This window comes from Oncorhynchus keta, chromosome 20, assembly GCF_023373465.1.
Source record: "Oncorhynchus keta strain PuntledgeMale-10-30-2019 chromosome 20, Oket_V2, whole genome shotgun sequence".
Classification (NCBI taxonomy): domain Eukaryota; kingdom Metazoa; phylum Chordata; class Actinopteri; order Salmoniformes; family Salmonidae; genus Oncorhynchus; species Oncorhynchus keta.
The window spans coordinates 13,965,464-13,993,032 of record NC_068440.1 but is presented as its reverse complement, the minus strand read 5'-3'; the positions used below and the strand labels follow the sequence as shown (position 1 = coordinate 13,993,032).

General features: G+C 43.2%; 1 protein-coding gene across 9 annotated transcripts in view; it reads right to left on the bottom strand.

The window, feature by feature from the left end:
- The window catches only part of LOC118399441 (ras/Rap GTPase-activating protein SynGAP-like), a 95,847-nt gene that overhangs the window by 18,595 nt on the left and 49,683 nt on the right, over nt 1-27,569 (bottom strand). For 8 of the 9 annotated variants that reach the window (XM_052472112.1, XM_052472109.1, XM_052472110.1 and 5 more), the window contains 13 exons: nt 9,657-9,751; nt 8,585-8,706; nt 7,912-8,065; nt 7,628-7,726; nt 7,260-7,499; nt 6,815-7,150; nt 6,519-6,663; nt 6,117-6,261; nt 5,719-5,955; nt 4,753-4,954; nt 2,338-2,528; nt 1,603-1,807; nt 237-854 (listed from right to left, as the gene is read on the bottom strand). In XM_052472112.1, coding sequence (XP_052328072.1) covers nt 237-854; nt 1,603-1,807; nt 2,338-2,528; nt 4,753-4,954; nt 5,719-5,955; nt 6,117-6,261; nt 6,519-6,663; nt 6,815-7,150; nt 7,260-7,499; nt 7,628-7,726; nt 7,912-8,065; nt 8,585-8,706; nt 9,657-9,751 — 2,789 coding nt within the window. The remainder of the gene's footprint in view (nt 1-236; nt 855-1,602; nt 1,808-2,337; nt 2,529-4,752; nt 4,955-5,718; nt 5,956-6,116; nt 6,262-6,518; nt 6,664-6,814; nt 7,151-7,259; nt 7,500-7,627; nt 7,727-7,911; nt 8,066-8,584; nt 8,707-9,656; nt 9,752-27,569) is intronic. The other variant, XM_052472111.1, reaches the window with a different exon arrangement.

The following is a 27,569-nucleotide window of genomic DNA, read 5'->3' as shown; positions in this document are numbered from 1 at the left end:
GATGGGGTTTATCAATGCAACAGATGCCTTGCCCATTCACCCTCAACAGTCTGCAACAGCCTGATTGCTAAATGTAATGTCTACAGGTGTTACATGCACTGTGTGGTGTATGTTTAGTATGAAGGAATGTAACATGCACTTAGGCTCTGCCAATGTCATCTTAAATGCTGCTACCGGAATGAATAAAGTTGAATTTAATTGAAATTGATTTCGTGATATTTTCCTGGAATACCAACCTGTACTTGCAGCGAAAGCTGGCGCCGGGCGTATTCAGCGTTCTGGTTTTGCCGCGTGTAGTCGTCACTGTAGCTGTGCGAGTGGACAACACTGGGCTGCACCAGACTGCTCTGTGGCCGCAGGGCTGAAAGGTCCTCGCTACGCGAGAAGCCGCCGTGGCCAAATGCCCGCACGTAGCCCTGTTGGTGGTGGGCATTGTCAAGCTCTGGGGCCAACAAGAGTGGAGGGGGAGGTGGCTGGGCCTGAGGACGACTGTGGGGCTGACCCCGAGGGCTGTCGGCAGCCAGATGGAAGAGGGGATTCTGGAAGGAGAGGGGGAAGTGCATGGCGGCTGCCGCATGTTGCTGCTGCTGGGAGAGAGAGTCAGTGGGACCCCCCATGTGGTGAAGGGGTCCCCCCATCTGGCTTAGCCTCAAGCCGGAGCTCCCAGTGCCACCGGCGGACATATGGCCTCCCATGCGAAGCGGGCCGCCCAGGTTCCCGAAACTGTGGCCCAAGCCTGCTATAGAGGCCTGGGAGGAGTTGAGCATATCGCCCACTGAATGGAGGTTGGAGATGCTATTCATGCGTGAGTCCTGCAGGTCCATCATGGACACGCTTTTGTTAACACTGAGGACCTAGGAGAGAGACAGATCATAACCTGTCAACTGGAATAACCTATTACAATGTCACTTATAACAATGTTCACTACTTAGTTATTCAGGAAATTCATAACTACATTTTGAGGTATACTACAAGTTGTAATATACACTGAGTATACCAAACATTAGGAACATCTTCCTAATTTTGAGTTGCACCCTCCCCGGTATTGGGTTCTGAAGAGCTTCAATCCGTCGGGGTATGGACTTCCACAGGGTAAGCCTTCCACAGGGATGCCGGCCCATGTTGACTCCAATGCTTCCCACAGTTGTGTCAAGTTGGCTGGATGTCTTTTGGGTGGTCGACCATTCTTGACACACACGGAAAACTGTTCAGCATAAAAAGCCAAGCAGCATTGCAGTTCTTGACACAAAACGATGCACCTGGCACCTATTACCATACCCTGTTCAAAGGCACTTGCATTTTTTGCCTTGCTCATTCACCCTCTGAATGGCAGACATACACAATCCACATCTCAATTGTCTCAAGGCTTAAAGATCCTTCTTTAACCTGTCGCCTCCTCTTCATCTACACTGATTGAAGTAGATTTAACAAGTGACATCAATAAGGTGTCTTTCACATGGATTCACCTGGTCAGTTTATGTCATGGAAAGAGCAGGTGTTCTTAATGTTTTGTATACACAGTGTATGTGTCCAACTCAAAGTTTTTGTTGGTCAATTTACTGATGTCTGCTAGTGGCGATAAATCGATGCATCAAAGTTTACCTTTGGGTCTGGGTCAGTGATATCAGAACTGCTGGTGCAGTATGCAGGGCTGGACCGAGCCAAGGGGGGACGGGTCACGTAGAAAACATCCTTTGAGCCGTGGGGGTCTCGTTCTGCAAAGCTTCCCATGCTTACATGAGACGAGAGGACACCACCCCCAGATAATCCCGCGGTTGGGGAGGGGAGACGGGAGATGTCTATTGAGCTGGAGATGATCATCATCATTATCTATCATCACTGCCATTGTCAGGGTCTGTATTTTAAAGCTATACTACTGTATATATTGTAGGGGACCCTCAAGGCTCACACCTCACCCCTCTTTGCATCGACATTATTTGTTTACAAAGACTACAAACGACAACCAAAAGCATCAACAATGAAATTGTACCACCCTAGCTGTTGGATTATATTAAAGGTGAAACAAGGCATTTATAACTTATGCTCTTCAATAATCAATGTATATATATATATTTTTAACCTTTATTTAACTAGGCAAGTCAGTTAAGAACAAATTCTTATTTTCAATGACGGCCTAGGAACAGTGGGTTAACTGCCTGTTCAGGTGTAGAACGACATATTTGTACCTTGTCAGCTCGGGGGTTTGAACTTGCAACCTTCCAGTTACTAGTCCAACACTCTAACCACTAGGCTACCCTGCCGCCCCAATCAATTGAAATGACTATTGAACCTGAAGAAATCTTACACAGATGGTGTGTTTAAGCCCCGAGCAGTTACCTGTTCAGGTCCCGCATCATGAGGCTCTGGAAATCGGATGATACCAGGCGATTGAAGGAGGGCCGTGTGATGAGCCTGTCCTGCTGCCTGTCTGGCTGGTGGCTGGCCTGCCGGTGGAGCTGGGGGTTCCTCAAAGCTACACTGATGTCATTCAGCAGACGTGGCAAGGGACCAAGCTTCAGAATAGCGTCCTGGGAGACAAAGCGTAAATGAAAAGATGTGACTGTTTATCCCAAATTCTGTCGTTTCTCCCAAAGAGTGCACTCATTCACTTCCATTAATGGATTCAAAAGGAAAATACTGTTATAAGAAATGTGTTGGAACCTCTATTTAGCGCAGGGCTGTTCATTTCCGGTCCTGGAGTGCCAAAACACTTCTGGTTTTCATTCTTTCCTTCTAACCAGGGACTGATTCAGACCTGGGATACGAGATGAGTGAAATGAACTACCAGTTAAAAACAGAAACGAGAAGTGTTTTGGCCCTTCAAAACCGGACTTGAACAGCTTTGATCACGCCCATGCCTCAGTGCTTATAAATGAGTGGGGAGGAGTGCATAAGTGTACACTTCTGGAGAAAGGACATGGAATTGGGATACAGGGATCATGGAGAGAATTTGGCTACATCTCAATAGTCTAGAATGGCTTCTTTTCCTCTCATTCATCGACACTGAGGTGAAGGAGTTGAGCAGGTGAAAGCAGATGTCAACCATATTGTTATCACCTGTTTTGTGTTCTCAGAACAGTGCACATGGAGGAAGGGAGACGAAGAGAGGAAGCCACTGTAGTCTATTGAGATGCAGCCACGGGCTCAATTAAAACAAACATGTTCAGTCGCTCACTCCACTCATTGATTACATGGGGAAACCCTAGAGTTGGAGGTGTCCAATATTTCAGTTGCGGTGTAGATTTTGCAGATGTTGTGTCATTTTACCCTATTGTTATGAATTTTGATCTCAGACAATAAAAAGTGATTTTCCCTTCCCCCTCGTTCACTCCCATTTCAGTTTCACTTAAGTGATATTTGCCAGTCCTCCAAAGCATTTGCATGCTCCCTTATAAAATGGATTTTGTCATTTTAAAGTGAACAGAGTGGAGGGAGCCAAAATAGAAATGGAATTCAGCCAAGTGAACAGCGGGAGTGGAGGGAGTGAAAATACAAATGGATTTTAGCCAAGAGGTGGTGAGAGAAGAGGTGTAAAGGGGTGGGGGAGAATAACTAGTAGCAGGAGTTATACCAGCAGAATAAAAGTGTGTTACAGCTGTATTACAGTCACTTTAGATGTATTGTTACACTTCAAAGACACAAATGCAAACATAGCAAATAGAAAAAGTTACTTTTGTACGATAAAAGGCATGTCTAATGCCTTGCTGCCTCACTAACACGCTCCGCCTCATGCGGACAGTGTTGCGGGCAGCATTGACAACAGCAGGAGTGTAATCAGTCGTGGCTCAAGCCGTGAAGAAAAAGGTGGCAGGTGTAGCATTGCTGTTACCTTGCTCAGCTGGAAATGGCAAAATATTCAGCAACTCTTGGAGGACAATGGAATTTGTCCTCACAAACACGTATTATCCAAACGAATGCATTTAGGATGGGATATCTCAAGGAAGCGTACAGTATACGCAAAAACATGTTGGTTTTAATAAGAAATAAGTCTTTTTAACTTCCTTTGTCCTCCAAGATTTGCTTTTCGGTTAATGAAAAGTGAGGGAGCGACAGTATTTTCTTCATGGGTGATGACTAACCTTACCTGAGACCTAAAGATTGTGACCAGGCTTTAGATTCTGCGGGTTTACGCATGTGTGTGGTGTTCAGACGACCAGGGTTTGAACCTAGACGGACACACTCCTCATAATCTCGTTCCCAGAGAATTCCGCCCAAATGCCTGAAGAGTCTGGTGGACCAACATGTACGCTCTCGTTGGCTGGCCCTCGCTTCATACTCGTCGCCAAACCCACTGGCTCCATGTCATCTACAAGACCCTGCTAGGTAAAGTCCCCCCTTATCTCAGCTCGCTGGTCACCATAGCATCTCCCACCTGTAGCACGCGCTCCAGCAGGTATATCTCTCTAGTCACCCCCAAAACCAATTCTTTCTTTGGCCGCCTCTCCTTCCAGTTCTCTGCTGCCAATGACTGGAACGAACTACAAAAATCTCTGAAACTGGAAACACTTATCTCCCTCACTAGCTTTAAGCACCAACTGTCAGAGCAGCTCACAGATTACTGCACCTGTAGCCCACCTATAATTTAGCCCAAACAACTACCTCTTTCCCAACTGTATTTAATTAGTTAATGTATTTTGCTCCTTTGCACCCCATTACCTCTCCAGGCTGTTGTGCATATAAGCCTGGGACATCAACGATTCAAAGTTGGCCTTTTTGGGAGTGACCATAGAATTCTATGGGATTCCCCATTACCTTGCTCAGTTGGGCCATGACTTCCCACAGCAGGCTGTGGAGCACTGACAGCTCCCTGCCCAGGTCGATGTAGCCCTCAAAGCCCCCGGCATTGCTCCCAGTGTCCATGTTGGAGATCTCGTACAGGAACTGCTGCATGGAGCCCCACTCCATCTCCAAAAACTCGTTCATGAAACACATGTGGTCCTCTTTGCCACTAAACCTGAGGGCAGAAGAGACAGCAGCGTGGGGGGAGCATAGAGAGAGTGGGGGGAAAGAGAGAAAGAAGTTCCCACAGACAGTGAAAGATTGAGGGAGAAAGGGACAAGATACATAGTATGGCGAAGTACAGAGAAATAGTGATAAGGGCGTACGGAGAGAAAACAAGAGAGGGGAGACAGACAGTGTGAGAATGCAAAGAATGAAAGAGCAGGTGAGGAAGATGGAAGGATACAGTATGAACAACAGGTGATGGTGAGGGGGAGAATTGAATTATTCGTACTGTAACCTTGTCTGCAATGTGCCAAGAACATCGCTAAAAGAAATAGTATCTGTGCACACAGACTTCTCCACCCTCTGAACATTTGTGCCATTGAAACCTGTTACGGTCATCATGTTTGTGGACAATCATGTTGGATGAATTCTTCATTCACTGTCACCAAAGGACAAGCTTATTTCAGAATAGTTTACTTCATGCTGACTGATATAATGTATTATGATACAGTTATAACGCATAGTAAGACTTAAGCAAGTCTTAAGCATGTATGACTCAATCGCAATGTCGTGGAAATAATTAATGGATTGGTTCCTGGAAGAGGAACTGGCTGAGGACATAGATCATGACTTAACAAGGCTTGGTTGGTAGTGGACATACTGGATCATTTTGGGAAAGGCAGGTTAATTGTTAGAGGACAGGTGAGGGGAGGCTAAATGTGAGGGAAGGCTAAAAAAAGGGAAGGCTACATAGGAGAGAAGGTGGTGACTGACTTGGAGAAGCTGGCCAGGTTCTGCACCACCTTGGCGATGAGGGTGAGTGTGCGGGAGGTCCGCTCTCCGGGGTACTCCTGGGTGAGGTTGAAGAGAGAGGGCGACATGATGGCGGGACACAGGAAGCGTAGGAAGAGGGAGGAGCTGATGAGGCGGTCTGCGATGTCCTCCCTTCCCCGCTCGGCACACCGGACCCTCCAGGAGGCAAATACGTCCTTCAGCTCCCGTGGAAACACACTAGAATAGAAGGGTAGGACAGAAGGATAGAATAGTACTTTATTTTTCATTGCAAACTTTTTTTTTGGGGGGGGGGGGACAAACAGCCCATCATACTAGAAAGGACACTGTGTTACTGACACATTTGTACAATGGCGTAGTCATGTGGAAGAAATTCTGACCAATGAGAGTTGACAATCTTGCAGAGTGCCAGCTCGCAGCACATGCGAAGATTGGCTTGGTGGTCAGCCAGGACAGACGGTGGAGTACGCATGGGATCCACTTCACAATTCTCCTCTGACTCGTATAAAGCTCGAATGAACTCCCCTGTCAACGAGACAACCGTCCATTAATCCTCATCAGTATCTTCTTCTTCATCATCATCACCATCATAGTCTTCTCATCAACATCATTGTCACTCATCATTTCAAATACTTTAGCAAAGCTCGCTCAGTGGGCAGTCCAGGCAGGCTAAAGCAAACGCTAAAAGTATTTGATTGATTTCAAATAGCATTTGAACCCAGGTCTGGATTTGGTCATTTTACACTGGTATTGGTATAAAATAAAATAATTTGCAGTTTTACCTATGGCATCCTTGAGGTACCGGTGCCCAATCAATTTGAGGTACTCCTCTATGGCTTTAGTAGCAAGGGTGTTCTCTCGAAAGATCAGATGCTCTCGTTCCATGAATCTATCCACCTCGCACATCGCCATGTCTGACAGGAAGTCCTGAAAAAAGAACATGCTCACACAAACACATTGTACAACAGACACAGGGGCCAGGAAAGATGCTAAAGGCCTCATTTACAATAACCTCAGAAAGAGGTTACTCTCTAACAGGAGTGCTTGGCCACCTCTGCTTTAGTGCCTTCCTTCCTACCTTCGCCTTGCCCGTGCTCTGGAGAATGTGCACCAGCGCGAACGCCACCTCCTCTTTGCTTTTGACACTGAGCAGAGGCTCCAGCACGGCACACAGCGTACGGTAGTTATTGGTGATGTACTCAGCGAACTCCTTGTACAGCTCCATGGGCAGGATACTCATGGTCTGGTAGCGGGACTTGAGGCGGATTGAGGCATTGATGACCTTGCCACCGCCTACACCGCCACCCTTAGCCAAAGCACTGGGCTGGATCACCGGATACCACTGCTCCACAAACTGCCTGCCTGTGATGCTCGATATGGGGATAGTGACCAGGCCGAGGTATGTGCTCTTCTCCTAGGTTAGAGAACAGAACGGAGAATAGAATAGAAGTAAATATTTGAGTAACTCTGCAAACACAAAAGATACACAAGGAGAAATACAACCGCCATAGACAGACACACACCTTGCGTCTCTTTTTGTCTGTCTCCTTGTAAAGGTGCAGGCGTAGGCTACGAATGGCAGGCAAGTTGTTGAACTCAAAGTGCTCGCCCCAGAAGACAGTGTCCGTGCGGGGCTTGCTGGTGGTGCGAGCGTACAGCATGTCATCCAGACACAGCTCACAATAGTACCGCTTCTTAGGAGGAAGGTCCCTGGCCTCAATGATCCACAGCTTAAGCACATTGTCCACCCTTCGACTATTGTCCTAAAATGGGAGCATTGGAGAGAGAGGGGTGAAGACTGCTGAAACTAATGGAGATGAAAGGCATTTTGATAAAAGGCATTTTGAGTGTGGACTGCAAGCAGGGTTCTTGTTCCTCTCTATTTTTTCACCTTGTTGGGCTTGACAGCTCTCTGTAGATTCTCAATCCATTTGTCTCTCTCTGCAGCCGAGCGGCAGGCAAAGCATTTTGTCCCTGAAATGGTGGTCACCTACAGTCAAACAGACACAGAAGTGAATTCATCAATGATATCGTTTGTTGCTTGTTAGTGTGTAACAGTTGATCCACTACTATCACCATGACACATCAACTTGGAAGACCGAGCTGTAATAACTGTTTTAGATTTAATATTAGGAGAGATACTATACACTATTCTTCTCTCAGAAGGGCACTCACCTCAAAGCAATACTCCTGGCCCAATATGCTGGAGTGGACAGGTTTGATGACAGCATCTTCATCCAGCGTGAGGTCCAGAGCCTCCGCTGCACTGCTAGGGGAGAGCAGGGACTCATGAGAGTGGGACTCCTTGAAGCTCTGCATTAGACGAGTCCTTGAGAGAGAGAGACAGACAGACAGACAGACAGACAGACAGACAGACAGACAGACAGACAGACAGACAGACAGACAGACAGACAGACAGACAGACAGACAGACAGACAGACAGACAGACAGACAGACAGACAGACAGACAGACAGACAGACAGACAGAGAGAGAGAGAGAGAGAGAGAGAGAGAGAGAGAGAGAGAGAGAGAGAGAGAGAGAGAGAGAGAGAGAGAGAGAGAGAGAGAGAGAGAGAGAGAGAGAGAGAGAGGTTAATTGAGACACACTGTGGTCCCATTACAATGTTAAGGGAAAAAGTGCATTGAAACAAACACTACTAAACATAAAATCTGGTACCAGGTAGGGTTAAAAATTGTGTTAAATTCTTGCAATAAGTACCCAAAAGTAACCACTGTTAACATAAACTGTACATATTGGAAAACACCAGGTAAATACACAAAAAAAGGAGTGTAAAATAAATATTTATAGAGTGTCACACATCCAATCGTTTGGGAAAGCGCTACCTACCTCTCCTGATCAGCACTACGGAAACGGGGTAGAATCATGTGGCGGAAGCTGCTGGTTCGATCCAGCTTGGGCTGGCTCTTTGCCCTTTTGATGGAGCCCTTCAACTTTCGACTGAGGAAGCTCTGTTGGGGACAAGAGTGGAGACCATTACACAGGTGGAGATGTCCATTTCATTTTTAAAAAATTGTCATTTAGCAGAAGCTCTTGTAATTCGCTCCAGACCGACTTACAATCACTGCATTAAACCCTTCTTTCAAAATAGGCGCTATCTGCGAAATCAGTGTTAGCATGAATCCATGTTATTTGTGGTGGTGATGGTTGTGGTACTGATGGAGGTTGAGGAGAGGAACCCACTTTGGAAGTGTTTGTGTTTTGCTTCCTTCAGATGACCACTGGAGGAGCCTATTGGGCTACAGATGAAGCAACAATGGCTAATTCAATATTGTTCTTTCAGTGGGCTATGCGAATTCAGCCACTAAGATGGATGGTGTAAGCCTATTTGAAGACTTGAAAACTCAACTGGCATGAGTATTCTTTTGGGGTTGAACTGGTGAAATGTACAGGTGTATCCCATACTGCTATAATGTACTTTTAATTTGGAATCGGTAAATTAGTAGCATTACAGTTAGCCTACTATCTACTACTAGCCTCCTGAGTGGCGCAGCAGTCTAAGGCACTGCATTGCAAGGCTAGAGGCGTCACTACAGACCCTGGTTTGTTCCCAGGCTGTGTCACAACCCGCAGTGATCGGGAGTCCCATAGGGCGGTGCACAATTGGCACAGCATGATCCGGGTTAGGGGTGTGTTTGGCCTGGGAGGGTAGATCGTCATTGTAAATAAGAATTTGTTCTTAAACTGACTTGCCTAGTTAAATAAAGGTTCAATAAAAAATGAAAGAATGACTATTATCAATTCTGCTCTGAATAAAAGAGAACCGGGTAATGAGGGAGAATAATGATAGAGAGCAGGAAGTGAAGCTAATAGTGGGTAGCACTTTACTGTATGCCCTAGAATAAGTGGAAATGACACTATAATAATGGAAAGAGGTAATATAGCATTTTCGAGTACTTACTTGTTGTCTGAAGGGTTGTTGGGGGGCAGTGGGAGGGATTTCCATGCTTGGCTGTCTCGCAGTGGCAATGCTCTTCCTGCGAGCGCGAGTGTGCTCTGTGAGAGAGAGAGAGAGAGTAAATCTCAGTAAGACAAAAATAATGGTGTTCCAAAAAAGGTCCAGTTGCCAGGACCACGAATACAAATTCCATCTAGACACCGTTGCCCTAGAGCACACAAAAAAACGATACATACCTCGGCCTAAACATCAGCGCCACAGGTAACTTCCACAAAGATGTGAACGATCTGAGAGACAAGGCAAGAAGGGCCTTCTATGCCATCAAAAGGAACATACCGTTTAAGTCAGAAGTTTACATACACATACATTTAAATACATTTCAACTCAGTTTTTCACAATTCCTGATATTTAATCATAGTAAAAATTATAGTCTGAGGTCAGTTAGGATCACAATTTTATTTGAAGAATGTGAAATACCAGAATAATAGCAGAGAATGATTTATTTCAGCTTTATTTCTTTCATCACATTCCCAGTGGGTCAGAAGTTTACATACACTCAATTAGTATTTGGTAGCATTGCCTTTACATTGTTTAACTTGGGTCAAACGTTTCCAGTAGCCTTTCACAACCTTCCCACAATAAGCTGGGTGAATTCTGGCCCATTCCTCCTGACAGAGCTGGTGTAACTGAGTCAGGTTTGGAGGCCTCCTTGCTCGCATACACTTGTTCAGTTCTGCCCACTAATTTTTAATTGGATTGCGGTCAGGGCTTTGTGATGGCCACTCCAATACCTTGACTTTGTTGTCCTTAAGCCATTTTGCCACAACTTTGGAAGTATGCTTGGGGTCATCGTCCATTTGGAAGACCCATTTGCGACCAAGCTTTAACGTTTTGGGTAGCTTTCCACAAGCTTCCCACAATAAGGGGTGAATTTTGGCCCATTCCTCCTGACAGAGCTGGTGTAACTGAGTCAGGTTTGTAGACCTCCTTGCTTGCACATACTTTTCTATAGGATTGAGGTCAGGGCTTTGTGATGGCCACTTTGGGTGATTGTCCATTTGGTAGACAGATTTGCGACCAAGTTTTAACTTCCTGACTGATGTCTTGAGATGCTGCTTCAATATATCCACATAATTTTACTTCCTCAAAATGCCAGCTATTTTGTGAAGTGCACCAGTCCCTCCTGCAGGAAAGCACCCGCACAACATGATGCTGCCACCATGGTTGGGATAGTGGTCTTCAGCTTGCAAGCCTCCCACTTTTTCCTCAAAACATAACGATGCTCATTATGGCCAAACAGTTCTATTTTTGTTTCATAAGACCAGAGGACATTTCTCCAAAAAGTACGATCTTTGTCCCCATGTGCAGTTGCAAACTGTAGTCTGGCTTTTTTATGGCTGTTTTGGAGCAGTGGCTTCCTCCTTGCTGAGCGGCCTTTCAGGTTATGTCGATATAGGACTCGTTTTACTGTGGATATAAATATTTTTGTACCCGTTTCCTCCAGCATCTCCACAAGGTCCTTTGGGGTGTTCTGGGATTGATTTGCACTTTTCGCACCAAAGTACGTTCATCTCTAGGAGACAGAATGCATCTCCTTCCTGAGCGGTATGACGGCTGCGTGGTCCCTTGGTGTTTATACTTGTGTACTATTGTTTGTACAGATGAACGTGGTACCTTCAAGTGTGTGGAAATTACTCCCAAGGATGAACCAGACTTGTGGAGGTCTATAATTTATTTTCTGAGATCTTGGCTGATTTCTTTTGATTTTCCATTGATGTCAAGCAAAGAGGAGTTTGAAGGTAGGCCTTGAAATACATCTACAGGTATACTTTCACTTGACTCAAATAATGTAAGTTAGCCTACCAGAAGCTTCTAAAGCCCTGACATCATTTTCTGGAATTTTCCCAGCTGTTTAAAGGCACAGTCAACTTAGTGTATGTAAACTTCTGACCCATTGGAATTGTGATACAGTGAGTTATAAGTGAAATAATTTGTCTGTAAACCATTTTTGGAAAAATGACTTGTGTCATGCACAAAGTTGATGTCCGAACCGACTTGCCAAAACTATAGTTTGTTAACAAGAAATTTGTGGAGTGGCTGAAAAACAAGTTTTAATGACTCTAACCTAAGTGTATGTAAACTTCCGACTTCAACTGTATGTAAAATTCGACATACCAATTAGGATCTGGCTTAAAATATTTGAATCAGTTATAGAACCCATTGCCCTTTATGGTTGTGAGTTCTGAGAAAGCCCAAATTGAGACTGCATGCAGAATTCTGCAAAAATATCCTCCATGTACAACGTAAAACACCAAATAATGCATGCAGAGCAGAATTAGGCCGATACCACTAATGATCAACATCCAGAAAAGAGACGTTAAGTTCTACAACCACCTAAAAGGAAGCGATTCCAAAAGCCATCAACAACAGAGAAATGAACCTGGAGAAGGGCCCCCTAAGCAAGCTGGTCCTGGGGCTCTGTTCACAAACACAAACACACCCTACAGAGCCACATGACAGTAACACAGTTAGACCCAACCAAATCACGAGAAAACAAAAAGATAATTACTTGAGACGTTGGAAAGAATTTACAAAAACAACAGAGCAAACTAGAATGCTATTTGGCCCTAAAGAAAGAGTACATGGTGGCAGAATACCTGACCATTGTGACTGACCCAAAATTAAGGAAATCTTTGATGACCATGTACAGACTCAGCAAGCAAAGACTTGCTATTGAGAAAGGCCGCCGAAGGCAGACCTGGCTCTCAAGAGAAGACAGACTATGTGCACACTGCCCACAAAATGAGGTGGAAACTGAGCTGCACTTCCTAACCTCCTGACAAATGTATGAACATGGAAAAGGGGCAATCTGTCACGTTCTGACCTTTATTTTCTGTGTTTTTGTATTTAGTTAGTATGGTCAGGGCGTGAGTTGGGTGGGCAGTCTATGTTTGTTTGTCTAGGTTTTGGGAATTTCTATGTTTCGGCCTAGTATGGTTCTCAATCAGAGACAGGTGTCATTAGTTGTCTCTGATTGAGAATCATACTTAGGTGGCCTGGGTTTCACTGTGTGTTTGTGGGTGATTGTTCCTGTCTCTGTGTGTGCACCAGATAGGACTGTTTTGAGTTTCACATTTCTTGTTTTGTTAGTTTGTTCATGTGTACCTTATAGCATTAAAAAGTACCATGGAAAATTACCACGCCGCGTATTGGTCCTCCGATCCGTTTCGCCTCTCCTCTTCGGAAGAAGAGGAGGAAACTCATTACAGAATCACCCACCAAAATCGGACCAAGCGGCGTGGTAAAGGACAGCGACGACAGCAGCAGCAGCATCAACAACAGAGGCCACCATCACAGGACTCCTGGACATGGGAGCAGATACTGAACGGAGAGGGACCCTGGGCACGGGCTGGGGAAAATCGCAGCCCCAAAGCAGAGCTGGAGGCAGCGAAAGCTGAGCGGCGGCAATATGAGGAGCCAGCACGGCAGTGCGACAGGTACGAGAGGCAGCCCCAAATTTTTTTGGGGGGGGGGCACACGAGGTGTGGTACTAAGCCAGGTAGCAGACCTGAGCTCACTCCTCGTGCTTATGATAAGCAGCGCATTACTGGTCAGGCACCGTGTTATGCGGTTGAGCGCACGGTGTCGCCAGTGCGTGTCCATAGCCCGGTGCGCTATAGGGCAGCCCCCCGAGAGTGCCATGCGAGTGTGGGCATTGAGCCAGGGCGTATGGTGCCTGCTCAGCGGGTCTGGTCGCCGGTACGCAGTCTTGGTCCAGGTTATCCTGCGCCGGCTCTGCGTGCTGTGTCTCCGGGCGCTGGGAGGGTGCAGTGCGTCCTCTGCCTGCGCTCCGCTCGTACCGGGCAACTGTGGGAGTGGAGCCTAGGGGAGAGGTGCGTGTAGTAAGCACTAGATCTCCCGTGCTTACCCACAGCCCGGTTCAACCTGTGCCTGCACTCTGGAGGGTCCGGGCTCGAGTAGTTGTCCAGCCTGGGGAAGTGGTGCCAAGGTTGCGCACCAGAGCTCCAGTGCTCCCCCACAGCCCGGTCTTTCAGGCTCCTCCTAACACCAAGCCTCCTGAAAGTCTCCCCAGCCTGGTAGTTCCTGTGGCAGCCCCACGCACCAGGCTGTCTCTCAGTCTCCTCCCTGCAGGTGCTCCCGCCTGTCCGGCGCCGCTGCCGGAGCCTCCCGCCTGTCCGGCGCCGCTGCCGGAGCCTCCCGCCTGTCCGGCGCCGCTGCCGGAGCCTCCCGCCTGTCCGGCGCCGCTGCCGGAGCCTCCCGCCTGTCCGGCGCCGCTGCCGGAGCGTCCCGCCTGTCCGGCGCCGCTGCCGGAGCCCCTCAGCCCAGAGGCGCCAGAGCCCCTCAGCCCAGAGGCGCCAGAGCCCCTCAGCCCAGAGGCGCCAGAGCCCCTCAGCCCAGAGGCGCCAGAGCCCCTCAGCCCAGAGGCGCCAGAGCCCCTCAGCCCAGAGGCGCCAGAGCCCCTGCCCCTCTGTCCAGAGCTTCTGCCCCTCTGTCCCGAGCTGCCCCTCTGTGAAGTGGGGTCATTGAGAGGGGTTGCCATGGTGAGAAAGCCACGGAGGCGGAAAATGAGGCGGACTAAAACAATGGTGAAGTGGGGTCCGCGTCCCGCGCCAGAACCGCCACCGCGGACAGACGCCCACCCAGACCCTCCCCTATAGGTCAAGGTTTTGCGGCCGGAGTCCGCACCTTTGGGGGGGGGTACTGTCACGTTCTGACCTTTATTTTCTGTGTTTTTGTATTTAGTTAGTATGGTCAGGGCGTGAGTTGGGTGGGCAGTCTATGTTTGTTTGTCTAGGTTTTGGGAATTTCTATGTTTTCGGCCTAGTATGGTTCTCAATCAGAGACAGGTGTCATTAGTTGTCTCTGATTGAGAATCATACTTAGGTGGCCTGGGTTTCACTGTGTGTTTGTGGGTGATTGTTCCTGTCTCTGTGTGTGCACCAGATAGGACTGTTTTGAGTTTCACATTTCTTGTTTTGTTAGTTTGTTCATGTGTACCTTATAGCATTAAAAAGTACCATGGAAAATTACCACGCCGCGTATTGGTCCTCTGATCCGTTTCGCCTCTCCTCTTCGGAAGAAGAGGAGGAAACTCATTACACAATCAGTGAAGAACAAACACCATTGTAAATACAACCTATATTTATGTTTATTTATTTTCCCTTTTGTACTTTAACTATTTGCACACAATTACAACACTGTATATAGATGTAATATGACATTTGAAATATCGGTATTCTTTTGGAATGTGTAACGAGTGTAACGTTTACTGTTAATTTGTTATTGTTTATTTCACTTTTGTTTATTATCTACAGTGCCTTGCGAAAGTATTCGGCCCCCTTGAACTTTGCGAAACTTTGCCACATTTCAGGCTTCAAACATAAAGATATAAAACTGTATTTTTTTGTGAAGAATCAACAACAAGTGGGACACAATCATGAAGTGGAACGACATTTATTGGATATTTCAAACTTTTTTAACAAATCAAAAACTGAAAAATTGGGCGTGGGAGAGAGGGTCAAAGAGAGAAAAGAGATAAGGAACCAGAACCTTAAAAAGTGCAACCTGAAACTGTAACCATGGGAGAAAGTACAAGATTAGTCCAAATTCTAACAAAAAAATACAAACACAAAGCAAAACTTTTGTTCTGAGAAGTTTGAAATGTTAGAGAGGCGTGTTTGTTCTATTTAAGTGATAATGAAGAAGAAGAAGAGAAGCCGCTGTTTGGAGCATGTATTGGCACGGGTGTTGTTAGGCCCGAGACGAAGTCGAGATAAAGGATGAAGAAATCACAAGTACAGTTTGTCAGCTACACAATAAATAAATGTTAGCCATATGTCCACGTCATGTGTGTCTACATTCAGAAGCAGATCAAGAAGTAGGCCACCAGCAAAATTACGTGAACATGGAAAATAACCACCAACTGTCGGGCAGACTATATTAAAATACTCCTTAGAATAAAGGGCAGATGAGAATTAGAATCTGCGTCAACACTTCTGTTCCCCCGACATCATCTCGCCAAGTGGCTGAGGGAGATTCAGTTGGCTAGTCAACAGGGGAAGTCAATTATATAAGAATAGGACTGCCTCTACTCTACTATTACACAACCTATAACACCAGGTCATCGACTTTGTTCCTTAAAGTAATGGTAACTTGAATATCTTAAACCATGCCACCAAGATGGTTGCCAGACTGTAAACAAGAGCTGCTCTTATGTTCAGCTACCAATTCTATTTCTATGGTTACACCCATGTTCACTCTAAGCTGCATGCACAGCTTCCCTCGAACTGCCGCCCAGAAGCCAACAGAGAGAACGAGACTGATTTTTACAAAACTTTCTAGAATGGTGGTCACCAAACAGTCGATCGCGATCCACTGGTCGATCTCCAAGGAATTAATTTCTGTAAAAACCCCAAAGATATTGTTTTTATTAGTCTCAGGCTGTTGCCGGTAGATGCACGCGATTCAGCTGCCCTGTGCTCCGGGTAGGTTTACTTTGGCCATTTTGTTCCAGTTCATGTGCCTGAAGGTACAAACTCTTCCTTCCCCGCGGGCCCAGAGAGCAAATCATGTGCACTATAAACTTACCAGATGGCTCAGATGACCGTGTCTGCAGCCATGTAGCAGCAATAAGATACGGCACAGCACAGTTGATACTGTGAGATTTCAAAACGTTTAAAACCATGACTAGAGAGAGGCTGTCAACGAATGCAGCAAATATATGCTGTTTTTAGGAGTGAGTTCACGTTTAAGTTCTTACTCAGCACTGTCAACACTTTGTGTTCAACACTTATATAAACTATAAAATGTGCATTCTTCCTATTTCGTCTCAGCACTACAACAAGCATTGCAGCAGTAATTAATGAGTAGGAAAGTGTATCTATAGGTTTGCGTTGTTGTTATTAGCGGCTTGGGGGTCTTTTTTAATAGCGAGGAATATTTAACTTTCTCTGTTCGTAGCAGTAACATAAATGTGTGCATGCGGCAGAAATGATGCGTTGCGACTCGAGTTTCACCATCAGTCAGTGTCAGCGGAGGAAAGGGAGAGCAGAGGGTTGAGAGGCGGACCCTCAGTCCCTCCACTGAGACTGACCATCAGATGCTGTCACCATCAGCACAATAAAATAAAAAATAATAGGCAAAAATGATTTAAATGCATGCTCACTCAGCTGTGCTTCACAAGTAATACAACAACGGATCTATCAGCGGTGTGATCATATAGCCTACCTTAAATGTAGAAATATAATGTAAAAAATGGCCCAAACAACAATACATTGGCTGGGCAATTCAAGAAAGTCAACATGCGGTGATAATGTACTGGGCCTATATTGTAGCTTACTGCATAAACCTCACTGCTACAGTACTGTTATTAATGAATTCATGTTACATAGGCTTACATTTTCTTAAAGTAATGTTAAAAAAAATTGGACCGGTAGATCTCGGCTTGCATTTTGACTCAAAGTGATCTTGACTCAGAAAAGGTTGGTGACCGTGTTAACACTATCAACTTTGACCCTTTACTGTGGCATTTGTGATTGAATCAACGCAATATTATCCACTTTCAATGCAACATACAGTAACAAAACAAGCTGTGCAAGATATTTTGTTGCAGGCAGAACACATTGGAGTAGGATTCTATTGCATTGACACGCACTACTCTACCCAGACCTGTGCGGCATAAACAATCAGAGCTGCAGTAGGCCTATATGCAAATAGACCATTGCCATATATGGATCTGTGTCATTTACATTCAACTGGACAGTGTTTACAGAATGAGTGGCCATGAGTAGATGCACTTGTTTTGAGATCAAAGCGAGAGCTGCATGTAGCCACGTGTGCACATTTTGTTCATATCCTTTGCTAGTTAGTGAGTTATTAGCCCCGTTATAGATCATTTAATAGTCAGCATTAGGGGGGTGATTACTTCCTACAAGAACACAAAACATGTACTTTTCTTAAAATCTTAGAAAATCAAGTCAGGTAAAGAGCTTTTTTGTATCAAAGGAGCAGTGAGCAGTGTTGTATTTTGAGACAGGCTTGAATAAGCTACGAAGCCAATAGGCAGAGGGTAGCATAATATGTCTGATTCTCTGTATTAATGGTATGGGAATAATAATGCATTTTATTTTGTAAAGTGGTTTCTTGCATAACACAACACAACAACATTTTCAGTCATCTCCTTGTCTGAGGTGGATAAACAGGTTAATGTCAAGCCCGGCCTACATTGAGCACCACACATTGGCTGCTACTGTGGGTTAATTTTTTTAAAACATTTTTTTTTTACCTTTATTTAACCAGGCAAGTCAGTTAAGAACATATTCTTATAATGATAGAAGAGCAAATTTGAGGGAACATTGACCCACACCCCCTTTATTTTTCCCTCAATATCTGACACTCCTGGCTACATTCTCCTCAGTTTCCCAGTAGAGCAATAATAACCTTTTAATACATATTAAGGCACCATAAATACTCACTCTCCTTCTATCTGTTCTTCTCTCCCACGCACTTTTTTTTACATAATTCCAGCTGTGTACTCCCCCTCCTCTCGTCTCTATCTTTCTGTCATCCATCATGTAGGTCTACATTCAGAAGCAGATCAAAAAGTAGGCCACCAGCAAAATTATGTTAACATGGAAAATAACCACCAACTGGCAAGCAGACTACATTAAAATACTCCTTGGAATATGGGCAGAATAGAATTATCATCTGCGTCAATACGTTTGTTCCCCCGACTCCATCGAGTCAAGTGGCTGAGGGAGCTTCAGTTGGCTAGCCAACAGGGGAAGTCAATTATATAAGAATAGGACTGCCTCTACTCTACTATTACACAACCTATAACACAAGGTCATCGACTTTGTTCCTTAAAGTAATGGTAACTTGAATATCTTAAACCATGCCACCAAGATGGTTGCCAGACTGTAAACAAGAGCTGCTCTTATGTTCACCAATGTTCACTCTAAGCTGCACACGTGCGTAGCCCCGAGACTGCCCGTGCAGCTCCCCCAGGACTGCCGCACAGATGCCTACTGAGAGAAGCCCGAGATTGAACTTCACTAAACTTTCTAGAGCAGTGGTCACTAAACGGTCGATATCGACCCACTGGTCGATCTTCAAGGCATTCCTAGTCGAGCACCAAACATTTCTGTAAAAAAAACAACGATAAAGCCTTGTGTTTTTCTATTGGTCTCGGGCTGTTGCCGGTAGGTGCATGCGATTCAGCTGCCCTACACGCCGGGTAGGCAAACTGTTGCCATTTTGTACCATTTCATGTGTCGGAAGGTACAAACTCTTCCTTCCCGGCAGGCCCAGAGATCAAATTAAGTGCAATATAAGCTAACCGCTGGCCAATCGGATGGCTCAGATGACCGTGTCTGCAGTAACAAAGCAGCCATACAAAAAAAGTCCAGCAAAGTTGATACTGTGAGATTTCAAAAATTAAAAAAAAGAAAATTACTAGAGAGAGACTGTCAACGAATACAGCAAATAGCTGCTGTTTTTATGAGTGAGTTCATGTTTAAGTTCTTACTCAACACTGTCAACACTTTGTGTTCAACACTTTTAAGAGGCCATAAAATGCACGTTTTTCCTATTTCCACCCAGCGCTACAACAAGCACTGCAGTAGTAATGAATGGGTAGGAGAGTGTATCTATAGGTTTGCGTTGTTATTATTAGTGGCTTTAGTCTTTTTTAAGAGCGAGGAATATTTAACTTTCTCTGTTCATAGCAGTAACAACATGAATTTGTGCTTTAGAGTGAAATAATGCAGTACAACTCGAGTTTCACCATCAGCTGGAAGATTGTGCCTTTTTTGGTTCAGTGTCAAATCAAATGTTATTGGTCACATACAAGTGTTTAGCAGACCGTCACCCTAACGTCCTCGGAATAGGAAGTTACATTTCCGTCAAGGGGCTTAAATAGGATTGGGAGAGAGGGCCGTGTTTCATAGTTTTACAACCACTGTCTGTTCACATGGGCGGGGCCACTGAGTTGGCAGAGTTTACTCTATGACAAACTGTTCTCTCATTAAGAAGCTAAATTACATTTAATCTTTTCACAAATAGTACATTTCTAGACATCTTAGAAGGTAAACAGCTTTTTTTTAACTTAAAAGAGTAGTATTTTAAGACAGGTATGAATAAGCTACGAAGCCAATAGGCAGAGGGTAGCATAATATGTCTGATTCTCTGTATTAATGGTATGGGAATAATAATTCATTTTATTTTGTAAAGTGGTTTCTTGCATCAAACAACACAACAACATTTTCAGTCATCTTCTTGTCTGAGGTGGATAAACAGGTTAATGTCAAGCCCTGCATGTTTTTTTTCTTCTCAAAAGTCTCATGGAATGTAGGCCTATATTGAACAACACACATTGGCTGCCACTATAGGCTAATGATATGAGCTATTTCCGTGTTAAAATGTTATAGGATTTTCTCCATTGTTTTGGATGGTAGGCCACTCTGGTAGACTTACATTATTAACAAATAGCCACAGTAGTCTACATGGCCACTGTTAAAACTGTAACTTAAAGCGGGTACAGCCTTTGTGTTCACAGTAAACACATGCTGGAAGTAGCACAGAATTTTCACAGCTTTCAAGTTCGCGCTCAGTAGACCTGAAATTTGCTCAGTGCCGAAACAAATTTGAGGGAACATTGACCCACACCCCTTTTATTTTCCCCTAAATATCTGACACTCCTGGCTAGACTCTCCTCAGTTTCCCAGTGGATACTTAAGGCACCATAAATACTCACTCTCCTTCTTTCTATCTGTTCTTCTCTCCCACGCACTTTTTTTTACATAATTCCAGTGGTGTACTCCCCCTCCTCTCGTCTCTATCTATCTGTCATCCTCCCCTCCCCTCAACTCTGCACGCTCTCTTCTCTCTCTTTTTTCATTCTATCCTGCTGTCTAACAAATTTCCCCTCCTAGTCATTTCTCTTAGAGGGGCAACATATTTTAATGTGAGTTGACACATATCAATTATTGAAGAAAAAATAACAGACCCTAAAAGCTGACCCTTATTTAGGTTGTATACATACATACATACATACATACATACATACATACATACATACATACATACATACATACATACATACATACATACATACATACAGTACATACAGTACATACAGTACATGCATGCACACAACCACCCACACAAATCCTAATGAAAGTCTTGACTAATTTTCATTTTTTTTTAAAGAACTGTTTATAACAGCTGTTGAAGTGCATTACTTCTTAGACCTATGCTGAATTGATTATGTATCAACTCACATTAAAATATGTATGTAATGGATGGTAGAATTCAATAGATTCCATGTATTTTACATCATGAGGTAATAAGTAATGTGGGTTCTCCAGATAGAACAAATAAAATAGGAAGAGTTTAAATGAATTTCGTCCCACAGTCTTAAATAATGTATATTATTCCATTATTCCAGGGTCATTGGAAAGATGTACAATCTGAGGTACCGTAGATTATCACCAAAATATAACTGCCCCAGTCATTGATGTGTAAACAGCTTTAAAAAAGTACTTATCTACCATGGACCTGAACAAGGAATCAACATAGATTTGTTTTAATATGTGTGCTGGCAATGTTTTACTGGATTCGGCTCTCAACATCAATATTCAGTCAGCCTTTTCCAGCATAAATCTGCTGATACACAACAAGGAAATCACATTTGATTTTGAAAGTTCGAACAAGAGTGAAATATGTCCTAATGGAATGCAAGCTTTGATCAATGCGATGGCATTACGAAAGCTAGTTTGCTCACTCTCATTGAACATGCATAATTCATCTTGCTGAGGGCAATCGGATGTTGTGAACTGTGAACACCCTGAAATAAGTGCCTATAATAATAAACTATTATATGGACTTATGTGTACTTCAATATGAGTTGGTAATACAAAAGGCATTCATGAGCACATTCTATGAGGGAGAAGAAAATAAAATCACCACATCGTCCTAGAAAAGGATTAAACTAGAACGTTCACATTGGTTTGCAGGTTTTTGTGGCAATGTTGCAAAACTATGTATGAAAAAAAGAGGAGAGATCAACTTTAATGCCAGCCAAGGTCGTGCGCCTGAGCACATAGGTGAGAATGCATCAAACTGCACAGGCCCCATTTAGAATAACCTTGAACATCCCTGCCACAGTGTGACTCAAAGCAGACAAAATCCGGACAAAATCCTGACTACCATAGAGCCATAGACCATTATTTCCATATTTATATCAGATAAAACCAGCATCACCAAAGATCCACCTTGTTTCCTATAAATTTGTATCTAAAAATGCAGGGGTTTTTCCTCAATCTCATTCACACAGCTGGAACGGTGGAAATGATATTTTCTAACAGCCAAGGATTTCACCCTGGTGAATATTTATACAGTGAAGATTCTTTGTAAACTTCATCACCTAGTGTCTGAAATGTCCTGGATAGAATACCCTCTATTTCATAACACATTCTTTGTCTTTTTGTGTCCTAATGACTCACATAGGAAGGGACTGAGTCACATACAGTCGATTCACATATGGATTTATATTGTTTACTAGCCTTTTCATTTCAGAGTAACTCTTTTTTTAAATTTAGTGTCACTTGGCTCTCCTAAATGCTACATTGTCCTGAGTAGCATATCTTGACAAAAAATAGCATCTTTCCAAAACATGGCCAAATGTGTCATTCAGTACAACCTATTACTTCAGGCTTTAGGTTCTTACGAGATCTTAAAGGTTGATGATACAATGCATTGGGAAAGTATTCAGACGCCTTCCCCTTTTCCACATTTTGTTACGTTACAGCCTTGGTCTAAAATAGATTGATATAAAAAAATTATATACATTTCTAAAAACCTGTTTTTGCTTTGTCATTATGTGGTTGATTGATGAGGGAAACAATTAATTCAATCAATCAAACCTTTTCTATGAGACTCGAAATTGAGCTCAGATGCATCCTGTTTCCATTGATCATCCTTGAGATGTTTCTACAAATTGATTGGAGTCTACCTGTGGTAAATTGATTGGACACGATTTGGAAAGGCACACACTTGTCTATAAGGTCTCACAGTTGACAATGCATGTCAGAGCAAAAACCAAGCCATGAGGTCAAAGTAATTGTCCATAAATCTCAGAGACAGGATTGTGTCAAGGTAGAGATCTGAGGAAGGGTACCAAAAAATGTCTGCAGCACTGAGGTCCTCAAGAACACAGTGGCCTCCATAATTCTTAAATGGAAGAATTTTGGAACCACCAAGAATCTTCCTAGAGCTGGCAGTCCGGCCAAACTGAACAATCAAGGAGAAGGGACTTGGACAGGGAGGTGACCAAGAACCTGCTAGTCACTCTGACAGAGCTCCAGAGTTCCTCTGTGGAGATGGGAGAACCTTCCACAAGGACAGCCATCTCTGCAGCGCTCCACCAATCAGGCCCTGATGGTAGAGTGGCCAGACGGAAGCTACTCCTCTGTGAAAGGCACATGACAGCCCACTTGGAGTTGGCCAAAAGGCACCTAAAGGACTCTTAGACCATGAGAAACAAGATTCTCTGGTCTGATGAAACCACGATTGAACTCTTTGACCTGAATGCCAAGCTTCACGTCTGGAGGAAACCAGACACCTCTTATTACCTGGCCAATACCATCCCTACAGTGAAGCATGGTGGTGACAGCATCATGATGTGGGGATGTTTTACAGCAGCAGGGAATGGGAGACTAGTTGGATCTTGGAAAAGATGAACGGACCAAAGTACAGAGAGATCCTTGATGAAAGCCTGCTCCAGAGCGCTCAGGACCTCAGACTTGTGCGAAGGTTCACCTTCCAACAGGACAATGACCCTAAGCACACTGCCAAGACAATGCAGGAGTGGCTTCGGGACAAGTCTCGGAATGTCCTTGAGTGACCGAGCCAGAGCCCGTGCAGCGACGCTCCCCATACAACCTGACAGAGCTTGAGAGGATCTGCAGAGAAGAATGGGAAAAACTCCTCAAATACAGGTGTGCCAAGCTTGTACCCAAGAAGACTTGAGGCTGCAATTACTGCCAAAGGTGCTTTAACAAAGTACTGGGTAAAGGGTCTGAATATTTATGTAAATGTAACTTCCATTTTTTTCTTAGTAATACATTTGCAACAATTTCATTTTTTTTTTTTTTTTTGTCATTATGGGTTATTGTGTGTAGATAGATCAGGATAAAACTATTTATTCAATTTTAGAATAAGGCTATAATGTAACAACATGTGGAAAAAGTTAAGGGGTCTGAATACTTTCCGAATGCACGAGAGAAGACCTGCTCACAAGACCAAGATACGCACCTCCAAGTTATCTCACTGAAAGATCTCAACTACCCAAACATACCTGCCAATATTGATGAGATGGAGAACCAGAGATTTGATCATTTAGCCAAAAACAAACATAGTTGACTGAGTAGAGGCTCCGTTTTACTGTACAGTTTAAGACCACTTTAAACCCAGGTCCAAAAAACGGAGTAACTGCGTACCATACGTTGAAAAAAAAAATATTCATACACCAAACACTGTATGTCATACACTCTTGCTCAAAAAGTGACTATGTTGAGTCCAGGCTATTTGATTACATTAGGGACATTATGTGCCGTCAGCCCGTCACTCAGTTTTCTTCAGACCGTACCTAACTGAGTGTTTAGTACCGTTCAATGAAGTCTGCTGATACAAGAGTAGAGAGAGTGCCACATTAAATTCAATTCATTTCCCTTTTAATGCACTGTTTAATTAGCAATACTATGAGTAATTATATCAACTTTTCTAAAATGGTTTTTACTGCCTGCTAGACTAATCTAACTGAGGATATTATTGAAAAGGTCTCTTACTGTTCAATAATGCACACATTTCTTTTTATCCGAGATTATTTTGTGTTTCTTAGGCCTCATACACATTTACTACAATGTTAACGATAACATTATGAATTGAAATGTTTGTGTTCCAGAGCTCATAACAATATTGAAAAGGGATAATGTTAGCTAACTTTACAAGGTAGCCAGCCCTATGTTGGTTGAAGAAAACAGTACATTAGTCAGCTGTACAACGTTTCTACCAGTAGCCTGCAAATGAGCCGTTCTGCTGCTTGACAGGCAGAGCCCACCAAGGATGGGAAATTCACCTAAACCACTCACACTTGTCAGGTATAGTTCACTTTTATTTGAAATCACTCATACATCCAATTAATGGTGGACAAAACTGAGCGATATCGTGAGTCTATCCTCACGTACCTGAAATGACATGATCAATTGATGTCATGAAAAGCATGCAGTTACTTGCTGTATAACTCTGATGACAGAGCTACATGTGCGCAATTGTTCTGACTAAGGTGATGATATTACAACCAAATAATTCAAATTAATTTAACAATCCCCTGAAAACGGATGTATTGTCTAACGTTTTACCAGAGCTGGTGTCTCCTTGCCGCCGGCAGGCAAATCAATCGCTCTGCACCTTATTGTGACGTTTTATTGATAATGACCTATATCGAACTGTCTCTCTCTCAAATTCACATTTAAATTCACACTGCTTTATTGACATGAAAAATATTGCGGCAATATTGCCAAAGCAACAATGTATACAATATGCATTGTAATAAAATTATAAAGAATGAAAAATAATAAGATAAAGGTAGTAAATAATAATACTAAAAAAAAACACAAAAATAACAACAATAAAATGGTAACAGTCAATAGTAGAAATATAAGAAATACCAAAGGCTAAACGTGGAAAATTAAACTATAACTAACTTAAAACTAACTAACTCTCAGTAATACAACTACCATCATTACTACTACTACCACCACCATCACTAAACTGCTATCATTTCCATCACCCCAACTACCCGTACGACAAATTTTTGGAATAATAATCACAACAACAATAATAATAAGAGTAATAAGAATAATAACACTAACAACAATAATAATATTAATAACAATAATACTAAAGTTATTGTTTACTATGCAGATCCTATTATCCAGATGTTATTAGGCTATGGCAGGCAAATATATATTTGTCTGGAAGAGGAGCCATTGCTCCTTCGCCCATGAGTATTTCGTGTTTTTTCTCTGGGTTTAATAAGTTAAAATTTGAAATAAATGTAGAATTTCTGTGAATAATGAATATCTTGGTGGGGAATATTTATCACACTAAAAGAGAAAGTGCATCCTCTGTTTCTACCTCCCCTGTTGTACAGTGACCATATACACACTCCTCTTTGGGTAGCCATGTCTTTTTATGTCTGCCGGTTTCTATTGCCAGCCTATACTTGGTAAGGATCTGTCTCTGCTTCGTATCTCTGACAGAGTAGAAATAATCAGCCAATTCATATTCTCTGTTTAGGGCCAGACAGCAATTTAGTCGGCTTTGGGATTTTGTTTAGTTTTTTCCAATGTTGTAAATATGAGTCCTTTGATTGTTCATGATTTTGTTATTTTTTTTATTTTTATTTTTTTAAACAGTGCTGGTGTCAGCTTGGTTGGTTCGGTTCAACACCAGATGACTGAGAGGGCTCGTTTCAGGGCTCAGCTCTTGGGTTTGATGTGTTTTAAATTGGAGACTTGAATTTGGACTTGAATTTAGATGTAGCCAAAATGTTCATGATCATTTCTGTATTTCCATTACCACTGGAAAGTGGCCCAATTCTACCCTACATGCAATAGTTGGTGTATTTCTTTGAACTTGTCAAATTTTCAGACAGAATTCTGCATGTAGGGCTTCAATTGAATGTTTGTCCCACATTTTAAAGTGCAGTTTATTGAGGGGCCCCCAAGCCTCAATTCCGTAAAGAGCTATTCGTTGGATTACGCTCTCAAATATTTTGGTCAAAATTCTAATTGGGGTGTTGATTTTGAATAATTTCATTTGTATTGTATACAATGCTCTGCTGGCATTTTCTTTGAGAGCATTCACTGCCATATTACACTTTCCTGCAGCTATGGTCAGACCAAGGTATGAGTAACTTTTTGGGTGTTCAATTAGGTTGTTGTTCAAGGTGAATTTATACATTTACTGCCAGCGCCCAATTATGGCAATATTGCTCTAGAATATTAAGGTTATGTTGAAGACCTCCTATGCTTTGTGATAGAAGAACCAAATAATCAGCATATAGCAGATATTTTAACTCTGTCAAATGGGGCTGCAGAATGGTCCAACCTGTCTGCTAATTCAGTGATATAAATGATGAAAAGGTTTGCACTCAAATCGTGGTCTTATCTCACACCTCAACGTCGCAAAAATGTTCTTTGGTTTTAGATTTTTATTGCACACTTGTTTTCTGTGTACATACATTTTATTAAGTCACACTAATTAATAAACACATCCACCTAAAAAAGAGGGTAAAATCTTTGCTTGCTATATTAACTTTAAAAACCTTACCACCAAGCACACTTTGGAGAATTTTGAAGAATAGACCTTCGTGCCAAATATAATCTAATGCTTGTGGAATTTATTTTCTTCTTAATGCATTTGAGCCAATCAGTTGTGTTGTGACAAGGTAGGGGCGGTATACAGAAGATAGCCCTATTTGGTAAAATACCAAGTCCATATTATGGCAAGAACAGCTCAAATAAGCAAAGAGAAACAACAGTCCATCATTACTTTAAGACCTGAAGGTCAGTCAATGCGGAAATTTTCAACAACTTTGAAAGTTTCTTCAAGTGCAGTCGCAAAAACCATCAAGAGCTATGATGAAACTGGCTCTCATGAGGACCGCCAGAGGAAAGAAAGACACAGTTACCTCTGCAGCAGAGGATAAGATCATTACAGTTACCAGCCTCAGAAATTGAAGCCCAAAGAAATGCTTCACAGAGTTCAAGTCTCAACATCAACTGCTCAGAGGAGACCGCGTGAATCAGGCTTTCATTGTCAAATTGTTGC